The following is a 13025-nucleotide window of genomic DNA, read 5'->3' as shown; positions in this document are numbered from 1 at the left end:
AGGACCCGGTGTCGGCCGAACAGGAACCGGAGCCGGTGGGACAGGCTTTGGCAGCATCCCCCACGGAAGAGGACCAGGAGTTGGCAGGACCCCCGGCGAGGATGTTAATGGCGGGGCCTCCAACGGAACAGGACAAGGGGTTGGCAGGACCCCCGGCAGAAGAGTTGTCGGCGGGACCCCCAGAGGAACAGGACATAGGATTGGCAGGACCCCCGGCAGGAGAGTAGTCAGCGGGACCTCCAACGGGACTGAACATGGAGCTGGCAGGACTCCCAGCGGAACCTCCAACGGCACAGGACATAGGGTTGGCAGGACCCCCGGCAGAAGAGTAGTCGGCTGGACCCCCAACGGGACAGGACACAGGGTTGGCAGGACCCCCGGCAGGAGAGCAGTCGGTGGGACCTCCAACGGGACTGGACATGGAGCTGGCAGGAACCCCAGCAGAACCTCCAACGGCACAGGACATAGGGTTGGCAGGACCCCCGGCAGAAGAGTAGTCGGCGGGGCCCCCAACGGGACAGGACATGGAGTTGGCAGGACCCCCAGCGGAACCTCCAACGGACCAGGACATTGGGTAGGGACTTGAGACGTGACTCGAGAGGGGACTCGAGAGGAGACTTGAGAGGAGACTCGAGAGGGGAACCAATGGGGAACTAGAGAGGGGACTCGAGAGGGGACTAGGGAAGGGACTTGAGAAGAGACTCGAGAGGAGACTCGAGAGGGGAACCAAGGGGGGACTTGAGAGGGACCTCGAGAGAGGGCTTGAGAGGGGACTAGAGAGGGGACTTGAGAGGGGAATTGAGAGGGGACTTGAGAGGGGACTTGAGGAGGGACTAGAGGAGAGAATGGAGAAGGGACTAGATGAGGGTCTAGAGGAGGGACTAGAGAAGGGACTAGAGGATGGACTAGAGGAGGGACTATGGCAGCTGGGGCCAGAACTGGGTCTGGAACTATGGCTACTGGGGCCGGAACCAGGGCCGCTGGGGCCGGAACTGGGTCCGGAACCATGGCTGCTGGGGCCAGAACTGGGTCTGGATCCATGGCTGCTGGGGCCGGAACCATGGCCGCTGGGGCCAGAACTGGGGCCGGAACCATGGCTGCTTGGGCCAGAACTGTGTCTGGAACCATGGCTGCTGAGGCCGGAACTGGAGCCGGAACCATGGCCGGAACCATGGCCACTGGGGCCGGAACCATGGCTGCTGGGGCCAGAACTGGGTCTGGAACCATGGCTGTGTGGGCCGGTTCTGGAGCCGGGACCATGGCTGTGTGGGCCGGTTCTGGAGCCGGAACCATGGCCGCTGGGCACGGAACCGGAATACGGAACCATGGCTGTGTGGGATGGTACTGGAGCACAAAGCGTGGCTTCTGGGGCTCGGGCTGCTAGCCTGGACCTGCAGCTCCTTCTCTTAGGAGCCTTTTGGAGGCTCCGTGGACCTCCAAAAGCCAGACGAGTACCAGAAAACGGCTCCTGGACAGGAGCAGGAACTGGGGAAGAAGCAGGGGTTGACTCCAGATGGAACACACCGAGGCGTATGGCGTCAGGTTGGGAATTGGGAGGCAGGGAGCTAGCATACCTGGGGCTAGCAGGCCGGAAAACAGGTTTGACCTCAAAGCTGCCAAGATAGTCCTCCACCCACACGGGTAGCAACTCCCTCAACCAGGGCCTTGAGGTTACCTCCTGGCGTGCCGAAGAAAAAACTGACTGCCTCTCTTCCCTACTGGAGGCATATTTAAATTCATTCCTCAAACATGTCAAAATGTACTCCACCTCGTACAAAATGTCCGCTGGGTCCATTCTTGGTTGGTTCGTACTGTTACGGTGAGTGAAGCAAGCAGGACCCAAATGCAGATAACGCTGAAAATGCCTTTATTTCAAGGATAATATAGACAAATTGGACAAAACAGAAAACTCACCGGTGAACTCAGTCACAAACAAAAGACGAACACTGAACATAGGAAGAGACAAGACTAAATACAGGGAGGGGTAATCACAAGACGAGAAACAGCTGGGCAGGGGAGGAGAAACACAAGGGTTACAGGTGAACACAATCAGACAATTAGACACACCAGGGAAACTAACGACAGGGGAAAAACACAGGAAGAAGGACCAGACAATATACAAGAAGGAAAACACCCATAACCAGACATACAAAACTACTAACGTGACATAACATGAGAATCCTGACACATCCAACCCATCGTTTCACATTGTGAGGTGACACAGAATCGAAGGGTACCCTCATTATCACTCAATTATACGAACTCGCGGAGATAATAAGAAGAACATACATCAAAACATATGGCGCTACGTAGCTAAAAACACTAACATGGCTCACCTGTGTCGTAGTCTGTTCAAAAGTGGTCTTCAATGGCATTAACACGATAAAAACGCTGCTGAAGTTAATCCGTAGGTTAATCCAATGTGTCTGTGTCCCTTTGAAATTATTTCTGATCATCCATAAGCAATAAACCTGCATTTCCGTTTCTAGAAGTCAGACCTTGAGACAGCTTCACTCTGGTGCAAAACTGCGTGCGCAAAGCCCACACCTTTTTTTGTTAGACTGTGTGAGAGTGGGGAGATTCCCCTTCCATTATATTGGCTCTAATGGTCAGAAAGAGATGTCAATCACCAAAATCGACCAATGGGTTCCAGAGAAATAGTAAAACCCCCATTTCCACCCAAATCACCTCAGAGGTGGAGTTTCTTTTGCTAAACCTCTCTAAAAAATATCAAATGTCACTTGTTTTGCATCAATCTTGATACAGGGTACTTATTATATGGATTTAGAAAAAGCTTCTTATATTCGTTAGCATAGCTAGCTAACCAGATGCTAATAACAACAAAGTTATTGACTGTATGATCAGTATGACAGATGAACAGATGCCACTGGGCTTTCAACTAAAGACACAGCCACGCAAAAACTGCGGCATGTGTACGGCTCCTTATGTGAAATGCTATTTTTAGAAGTGCCGGAGCAGCGTTCTGGTGCTCTCCGTCAGAACTGCACCCCTGTCAGACGAGACATATACCACGTGATGACACGTTGTTGTGTTCCAATAAGTTGTTAAATGCCAATGCATTGGTGTGACGTACATCGTTACTTTACAGCAGGAGGTCCTGTCCTTTTAAAATGTTACTAACAAACAGTTTTAATAATGCAGGGGCTGAGAGGATATGTGACGCACTTGAAGACATGACGGGACAGAGGCCGGGGGTTTTCTACACTGTGTGCTGGCGTTACGTCACCCCTCTGATCTGCACTGTGAGTTACACACAAGTCTGAAAGAAAGTAGAATGCATACTTTTGATGAATACAACTATAGTGAAGTGAACTATAGTGCACACACAATTGTAGGCCCAAATAAACAATCTCAGTGCAGGGGCGGCGCCAGGGGGTTGCTGGCAGTTGCTATAGCAACTCCAGCAATTGGCCTAGCAACGGCTTAGCAACCCCATTGTTTTGTTATGAAAAAAATGTATCTATATATATTTACACATTCTCGCGAGATCTTTCTGGGGTCTTTGTAAGTTAAAGCGCGAATTCTCAGTATGTGAAGTGAACACACAGATCGGAAATGGAAACATTTCTAACAAGCCAGCGAAAACGACCGCGATCTCAAACGGAGCCGGTCCAGCCGGACAACCCTACTATCCACAAGGATCCCGATGTTACTATTACTAATGAAAACCGGGAGGATTGGTACCACGAAGAACAGGTGCCCCCGGCCCCGCCAACTGACCCACTGCCCCCGCAGCACCAGGACCAGCTAGCTGCTACGGCGAGCTGCAGTGGAACCAGCGGAGCTAGCGCTGCTCCCCGACCCCTCCACACCGTAATTGACATCAGCCAGTCAGCCTCTGATGGACCAAGACGTCCCATGCTTAGAAAATACCCGACCAAGAAGTACGGACTGCAAATGCAGTCATTCAATCGCCGATGGTACGAGCAATACACTTGGCCCGAGTACTCAGTGACTATGGACGGTGTATTTTGTTTTGCCTGCAGGCATTTTGCTCACGAAGGACGCCGGTTCCATAAAGAAACCGCCTTTACCCATGACGGATTTAGCAACTGGGTTAAAGCTACGCAGTCATTCCTTACACATGATGTGAGCAGTGGAAATAAATGTGCCATGGATGCATGGTCTGAATTTAAAGAAAGGAAAGAGAGTGGCTAAAAAATCAGCAACGCACTCAGCAAGGGACATTCAAAAACTGTATGTGAAAACAGGGACTATATGCGGCCAGTTGTGGAAGCATTGCGTTACACTGCGTGTCAAACCATTGCACTACGGGGGCATAGGGAGAGTGAAGCAGCCAACAGGGGGAACTTCATCGAACTTTTAGACCTGATTGGCAAGTTTGAAAAAACTGTGGAAAAAAAAAATCTGACAATCCAAGAAATGCAAAGTACACACACCACAACATACAAGATGAGCTAATTGAGCTGATGTCAAATATGGTCAGGGATCAAATCAGTGGGGAAGTACAGTAGGGCTGTGCAATTTAATCGATCCTGCGATATATATCGATATTCTGTTTCCCGAGAAAGTATCGATATTTCAGCCGCTGGTATCGATACATTAACTCCCATTCAAATCCCCCGTGTTCCGCCTGGCACTCTGCTCGCTGCCCATTCCCCCCCGTTCGCTTTGCATGAAGAGCGGTTACGTCAGCCAGCCGAGCCGCTAGTGTCGCTGTAGAGCATTTCTAGATACACAGACGCCGGTGTCTTCTTCTCGCAGTGAATGCGAAGCGGTTCAGGAGAATGGCGGCAAACATTAACCACACTGGAGAGGGTCTTCTCTAACGCCGGAGATATCGGCCCAATCCCAAACCACTCTCTCGACGGAGTGAACTCCGTCTGTAGCCACACTCGCAACTCAACGAGGCTCCCTCCTGTCAGATGGAGGGAGTAAATACAGCAGCAAGCTTTGGGACGGCCTCCCCTCTCTCCGGCGAAACAGGAAATGCCGTAACTGTATGTAACAACGGTTTCAAATCAACATCTCTTAGACAAAAAGTTTAAATTAATAACTCAAATGAAACAAATTTTCTCACCACATCTTTTGAGTCATTTTGTCCAGCATTTGCAAGCTGTAGACTCTCTGTCTAGTCAGAGCCATATATTGTATAATTGATGCTTTCAGTTTTCAGTTGAATTAATTCAATCCAAGTCAATGGAACACTCACAAGATGTCACCAAAATCACACTGTCCCTTTAAAATCTTTCAGAAAATGATGTAAGTGTATCGAATTATATCGAATCGTATCGTTGGCAGAATATTGTGATATATATGGTATCGTGAGCTCAATATCGTGTATCGTATCGTATCGTATCGTGAGATTAGTGTATCGTTACAGCCCTAAAGTACAGGAAGCTGGATAGTTTGCACTGATGGTGGATGAGAGCAAAGACGTGAGTAAAAAGGAGCAGGTGTATGTGGCAGTGCGGTATATACATGACGATGGCATAAAGGAGGAGTTCCTTCACTTCACCCCAGCTGATGGACTAGACGCAGATTCACTTTTGACAACGATCAAACAGACGCTCAGTAAATGCAACATTGATCACAACATGTGCATTGGCCAATGCTACGACGGTGCCGCTGTCATGTCGGGGTGTAATAACGGTGTGCAGGAGAGATTTCGGAAGGAGGTGCCACAGGCCCTTTATGTACATTGCCCTGCCCACCGGCCAAATTTAGTTTTAGTTGACTGTGTCAAGAATGTAAGACCAGGAGGGGATTTTTTTGAAGTTGTGCAGATGCTGTATAATTTGTTTTCTGGCTCTGTTGTGCACAACATTTCCCATAAAAAACAAAAGAAACTTGAACCAAAAGACAAGCCAGTTGAACTAAAAAAGCTGTCAGACACTAGATGGGCTTGTCAGTATTCAGCACTGTGGGCCATTCAGAAAACCCTGCCAGCTATCTGTGCCACACTCGATGAGGTCATCACGCAGTCAAACGCTCGCAGGAAGACAGAAGCCAGAGCAGTGAAGGCACTGATAGACGGTCAGTTTGCTGTGCAACTCGCTCTATTTGAGGATATGTTTCGAGCCACTAAATTCTTGTTCGACCATTTACAGTCCCCAGATCTGCAACTGGCCTCTGCTACGGATCTTGTTGAGTCGGTAATTACATCCCTCTCCGAAAAGAGAAATGAAAAATCATGGGAGGAAATTTTGGACAAAGCACAAGCCCTCTCCACCAAGACTGGCATCCTCCTCAAGTTGAGACAAGAGCGACGTCAGACTCCGCCTGCATGCCACCGACAGGAGTTTGTAGTTGATGCTCCAAGAGGAAAACTTCCACCTCTCACCTCTTCTGATGACATCCGCAAGCACTGTTACTACCCTGTCATTGATAGACTTGTCATTGAAATGAAAACGCGGTTTTCGTCTGAATCTTGTGGCGTGCTGCTGGGCACGTCTGCCTTAAATCCAACTAACAAGTCATTCCTTGAGCTGGAGCACCTATACCCCATGGCCCAGTATTATGGGGTACAAACGGACAACCTGTCTGCAGAACTGCACCAAGTTCGAAGGGTCCTTGACCGAAAGAAGCAGCAGCAGCAGGGACAAACTGTGAAAACCACGCACAAATTTCTCTCCCTTCTCCGGCCATACAAGGACGCATTTATTGATTTGCACAGACTTTTGTGTATATCGGTCACACTGCCTGTCACGTCTGCAACCTGCGAACGCAGCTTTTCTTGTTTGCGGTGTGTGAAAAACTACATGAGGAGCAACAGCGGGGACTTGAGGAATAGCAATTTGGCTTTGCTGTCCATCAATGCCGAACGAGCAAGAGCCCTGGATGTGCAGGAGGTCATAGACGCGTTGGCGTTGAACCATAACAACAGACACATTGTCCTGCTGTAACAGATGTGACCCATTGGCGAGTGGCTCTGCCCCCCTTCTCACCTACACGTGAGTGTTTGTGTGTGTGTGTGTGTGTGTGTGTGTGTGTGTGTGTGTGTGTGTGTGTGTGTGTGTGTGGGGGGGGGGGGGGGGGGGCGTGTGTGTGTGTGTGTGTGCGTGTCATCAGATGTGCACAGTTTAGTACATTTATTAAATTGTAAAGTTAAGTTATATCGGCAATGTTGTTTGTGGGAGTTACACCTTCCAGGTGTGTGTGTGTGTGTGTGTGTGTTTTCCGGTGTGTGAAGGCAGGGAGTACGAGACGCTAGGAGATGTGTTCTAGTGTGGGGATAAAGTGTTATACTATTGATTGGTTCTGTAAATAAAGAGAACGTTTTCGACATTGAAGGCTAGAGTGATCTGTGACCTTGAATAGCGGTGAACGCTACAATATGAACAGGCTTGTGCTTGGCCCAATGGTATTGTTTGTTTATTTATTTTGAAAAGTAACTAGCAACGCCGTGCTGTCATATAGCAACTGCTAAGCTACTGCAGCAAAAAAATCCTGGCGCTGCCCATGTCTCAGTGCTTTTAGAAATGTTTCTATGACAACTAAATCTTGACAATATATCACCGCTGTTTTATGACAGACTAGCTTAGCCCCCTTGGATCGTACTGCCAATTTGGGCTACCTCTAATTTGTTAAAACAGGGATGTATGTTTAAAAGGGAGGAATACCTACCTAAATGTCGGTAGACTGTGTGTGTCAAAATATTCCACAGAACAATGATTTTTTTCCCCTGCTTTTCCTTCAAGGTTTGCTTCATCTGCTTCTTTCTGGATTTCCAGCCTCTGAAAACAAGTGACGGATCTGTGTACCCAAACTGGGCCTACAACCTGGGCTGGGCCATAGCCATCTCGTCTGTGGTCACAATACCTATCTGTGCTGTCAGCAAGTTCTACTTCACAGAGGGCTCTTTCAGACAAGTAAGAGCACCAACACAACCCGCTTACAGTTTTTCTGCTTTATTATTGGTTTTCAATATTATTCTGTTTGTCTTTTGTCCATTTTTTCTGTCCTCAACAGCGTCTGTTGGTACTGTGGCGACCTGTTAGTGATCCTGTTGGTCCCAAAACAAAAGAAGAACGTTCCCTGAATGAGACAGAAATGAAGTCGTTGTCCGCCCCTTTCGCTGACATGTTATGAGTCAGTATAGTATGCCGGGGCGGACTGGGGCTACAAATCAGCCCGGGACTCTCGACCGGCCCACTTCGGTACCGCCAAGTAAATACTGCTCTGTATGAAAAAGGAGAAGTTGTGGAGGAGGAGACATTTCTCCATTAGATACAGCATGTGAAAATATCAGGGAAATCTACAGATCTTAAAAATATATGTGTGTGTTTAATTACTTTGTATCAATAATAATCAGTCTGTGTAAAAAGAAGCTGGAAATATGCAAAGTGAAACCTTTTATTTGAAGTAAAGATGTGAGCGAGGGAATATTCTTGAACACAGCCTAAATCTCTGGAATGCGGCAAGACAAAATGAGTGTGTGTTCTCTATAATGGGCCTGTGTAAAGTGTTACTATTTGAAAAGCACTAGTAGGACTGCTTGAGAGCAAAGGTAATGTTTTCCTTTGTTATAATTGATAGTAAGGTAACTCACATGTGATATTTGTATAATCCAACTATAAACAACTATATCTTAAAAAATGCCAAGAGTATGTGAGACTGTGTGTGGGTTGAACTGATGGGGGAGGGGGAGCAGAGAAGGAAACCTATGGAATGTGTGTGTGCTGGCTGCAAGATGTAAGATAAGATAAAAAAACTTGTTATTTGGAGCAGCTTCGTGCCGGACACCGAAGGTATCTGTTTTTCATCAAACTGAAGAGACTTTTTGTTTCCCGGGTCTCCTGGCTGGCTCGCGCTGATTGGCTACACACGCCCTCATGTTTGCCTCTACCAATGGATGAACCCTCAGGGGAGCATTCACACAATGCCTCTTGTGGCTTTTTGTTTGAAAGGCTGTGTTTTCCTTTGGTTCTGTCTCTTTTCTTAATGCGGCCAAGATTGTAATTCTTTCCAGCTGGAGGAACCAGAGCCGGAGTACTCTGCATTTTGAAGCTGCTGTTGCGGAGTCAGGGTTCCTGCAGGTTTCGCCAACTCAAATTTAAGACTTTTTAAGACCTTTTTAAGACCACTTTGAATAGAATTTAAGACCTATTTCACGGCAAGAAAGTATGAAGGAAAATTGCTATGAAAGAAGAAATACGTCCCATATTACTTACAAAGTAAATGTATTCATGTTCAACATAAGAACAATGACTGAACATAACAGCATAACAGTACAGAACTGTGTTAGCCAAAAAGTGTGTATGTGTGTGTGTCTCTGTGTGCTTGTGTGTGTGTTCGGGCTGTGCAATTAATCGTATTTTAATCGCAACTACGATTTTGGCCTGCCACAATTACAAAAACAACATAATCGAAAAAAACTATTATTTAGCTTTGCTAGGTTGTGACAGTGACAACATATTTAATCTAATTCATATTTATTTATCAAATGTATATATGTTTAGTAGCTTGTGGAAGTGTGCTCCAAAATATTTGTTGATCTTGTTTATTGGTATTTATTATTTTGATATTATTTATTTAAATATATCATTTATTTCATTAATTTTTGTATTGCTTTTTCAGTTGAATTATACGTTCAGGGTAATCAACAGTTAAAAAGATACTGTTCAAATTATTATTTGTTTTAAAGTGCAATAAATGGATGTTTTCAAAGTCAATGAATAATCGTATTTAATAATCGTGATATCAATTATTGACCAAAAATAATCGTGATTATGATTTTTACCATAATTGAGCAGCCCTAGTGTGTGTGTGTGTGTGTGTGTGTGTGTGTGTGTGTGTGTGTGTGTGTGTGTGTGTGTGTGTGTGTGTGTGTGTGTGTGTGTGTGTGTGTGTGTGTGTGTGTGTGTGTGTGTGTGTGTGTGTGTGTGTGTGTGTGTGTGTGTGTGTGTGTGTGTGTGTGTGTGTGTGTGTGTGTGTGTGTGTGTGTGTGTGTGTGTGACAAGAGCTCAGAGCTCTGCTGCCTTGGCTACAATCTTTCATCATTGCTGTTGTATGATTGGTGTTTAGCTACGGTATTTAGCGTCTACAGCACCTCCGCTTTTAGGGTTGACGTAGACCCAAACGTCGCCTGGAGGTCCCACGGTGTTGTTGCGGGAGCTGCTGCACTAGCTAACGCTAAACAAGCTAACGCAAGTTAGTAAAAACAAACGCTGATTTATTTTGCAAAAGGTGCAGCGGGCTTCAAACACGTTCCCCTCCACTTGTTTCAACCAAGCACTAAATTCGATGTTTTCCAACCAAATACGGTTGAACTTACACTTCCCCATATTTATTTGTAAATAGATTCGAAGAGACATGAGTTTCTGACTGCCGCTAGCTGAAGCTTGGTTGCTAGGTTACTAGCTGGGTGTTCTCCGATAAGGGGCCGGGGGAAACAAAGTTAGTGATTACTGGTTCCATGTTGATTTATTTCAATACAAATTGTTGGGGGGAACTAAAAGGCTCTTACCGTACTGGTTACTTTGCAGCCCGGACATTTTCCCCAAAACACATTTTAGACGCGATCGCAACACAGAAGTACCTTTCATATCTGATCATTTTTAAGACCTTCTAAATCATATTTAAGACCTTACTTATTTTTTTGGTCATATTTAAGACCTTTTTAATGCCTTAAATTCAGATTATCAAATGTAATACTTTTTAAGACTTTGTAAGATCCCGCGGGAACCCTGGGAGTGCTTCGTGATTGATGTTGATATTGTTGTATTGTATATTTTACCATTAAAACAGCATATTTGTTATAACCTTATCCTGGTTGCTTTGAATTCTTCCTCTCTTAATTTGACCCGCTCACAAAAGGACGCGCTGGAGCAGAAGGGGGGCCTTCAGAGCCCCCGCCAGAGTGTGACTTCTGTTCCAACATGAATTAGCTGTAAAGTGTCTCTACTGTAGGCTATTTTTATTATATGTAGCCTACAGCATTTTGGCTCGACCAAAAATCGTTTATAAATGTGCTATATAAATAAAACTTGATTTGATTTGATTTGATCTATATCTATCTATCTATACATCTGTAAATAAAGCTAGCCAACGCCGTACACTATATCTATCTAGTTACCTAGCTTACCTTGGCTACTAGAGATGTTAAGATTCACCGATTCGCATCGGTGCACCGGCATAAACGTTCAAGATGCGAGTGCACCGGTTGAAAGAGTGCACATCGGCTACAGTTTGGGTTGAACCGGGTTGAACTCGCGATGCATCGATTGCGTAGCGTCTTTGCATCGGTAAAAAACCGATTCATTCATATAAAATCCCCTCATCTTGTCAACGCTCAGCAGAGACGATCTTTGATATTTGCTTCGCCACTACGGAGAACGAGAGTCTCAGTTATCAACACACACGGAAGTTGAGGAGAAAGAGAAACACAGCGCACCGAAAAATACCTACAAATCAAACGTTTGGCAACACTTCGGATTGTTCAAGAAAGACGGTGTAATAGTCATTTATGCTATATAGTTGACCGCAGGTCATGGAGAGTAATAAGGTATCCGTAGACCTTTATATGAGGTATCTTTATTACTTAACAGGTCTACAGCCATGATACATAGATCCGTCCTAGATGCGGACTTGCATACACACAGTATCACTCCGCAGCCGCACCCCATCAGTAACGTCCTGATGGTATATGTGCGCGGCACTATTACTACAGACGGTCAACATGAAAAATCACTCGCAAATTGTTAACGATGCCGAGCCGCTTTAAAGTACACAAGTAGTACGAGGAACTTAGCGACATACATAAAGAGGCGACGTGGGGTCTGCGGCTGAAAATAGAAACCTGAAAGTGAGACATATGAGTTAAATCACTCAGTGAGGTGTTCTGTCAGAGAGAGGTGTTTAGCTTACAGCAGCCTGTGACGGCCAATAATAATTTAAATGTCTTCCTTACTGTAAGCAGTTATGAAATACCTGTTTGTGAAAGGTTATTTGTTTTCTTTATTGTTCAGATAGAAACGACTGCTTTCTGCTCACTGGTGAGTTAGCCTCTGAGTGTTAAGCACATCAGGCTGGCAGCTGTATGGGCATTGCTCTATGGTAGCTGTTATTTGCACATTGTTAATCATGAGCAATGCATCCTTACATTGTTTAACTGTGAGGTGTTATACAATTGTACTCTGGAGAGCTTTTAAAGGTAAAAAAATAAACGGCATGATGGGATGTGCAGTACCAAATATGTAAAGCACTTTTTTGTTAATGTATGATTTGCTGCATATAAGGAATAAAACAAAAATCCTCTGTCGTACCATATTGAAGTATCATTATTTTTCGCATCGTGTTGAATCGTATCGTCCCGAATCGCATAACGTTGAATCAAATCGTATCGAACTGTATCGCAACAGGGGTGAATCGTATCGTATCGCATCGCCTGGTGTTTAAAGGTATCGTTAATGTATCGTATCGTGGCAACGTATCGAGATGCGCATCGCATCGGCCTCAGTGATGGAGATGCACATCCCTATTGGCTACCCATCAAGCTAGCTAGCGAATGTTAGCTAGCTGGCAAATGCCAAATTGGTGGCTCTCATAATTTAAGTTGAAGTTATACCCGAGAGCCGGCGAAGCATAAGGAGAATAAAATCAATAAAAAACTTGTTTTACATGAACTACGATGGCACTCAGAAGTGCCGACCCATGTCTAAAAATGTTAAACAAAGAGAAGTGTCAACCCGGTCTCACGGCATTTTGTGTTATAGTCACGACATTTAGTCTATTGATTCGTGTTCACCAACAAGATTTTCTGCTTTTTTTCATGTCACACAGAACGATTTTAAAAGCAATGTATTTGTATTTGTAGTATGTTTCATGCTTGCAGCACGTCTTTTTGTCCGTTCGGGTCTTGGAACACCGGAAGCTGTGTGGTTCATAAAAACATGTTTTTACTCAAAATCAAGCCACGATTATTGTTTTTATTTTAAATCTTATAATGTCAGACTTTTTTTGTCGTCTGTGAGGAAAAGAAATGGGGCTCAGAGCCTCAAAATACTGAAATCTGTATTTTTTTAAATATTTTTTTCCTTCTA

General features: G+C 45.4%; 1 protein-coding gene across 1 annotated transcript in view; it reads left to right on the top strand.

Annotated features, from left to right (window-relative positions):
- Positions 1–12451, top strand: part of LOC307016181 (sodium- and chloride-dependent betaine transporter-like) — a gene marked incomplete at its 5' end in the record, with an annotated part of 92434 nt that extends 79983 nt beyond the window's left edge. The window contains 3 exons of the mRNA XM_079645218.1: positions 3163–3263; positions 7683–7853; positions 7954–12451. Coding sequence (XP_079501344.1) covers positions 3163–3263; positions 7683–7853; positions 7954–8073 — 392 coding nt within the window. The 3' untranslated portion in view covers positions 8074–12451. The remainder of the gene's footprint in view (positions 1–3162; positions 3264–7682; positions 7854–7953) is intronic.
- Positions 12452–13025: the final 574 nt, after the last annotated feature.

Source organism: Notothenia rossii, assembly GCF_949606895.1.
Source record: "Notothenia rossii genome assembly, chromosome: 8".
NCBI classification, from domain to species: domain Eukaryota; kingdom Metazoa; phylum Chordata; class Actinopteri; order Perciformes; family Nototheniidae; genus Notothenia; species Notothenia rossii.
The sequence above is the reverse complement of the archived record's forward strand: the minus strand, read 5'-3'. Positions and strand labels throughout refer to the sequence as shown.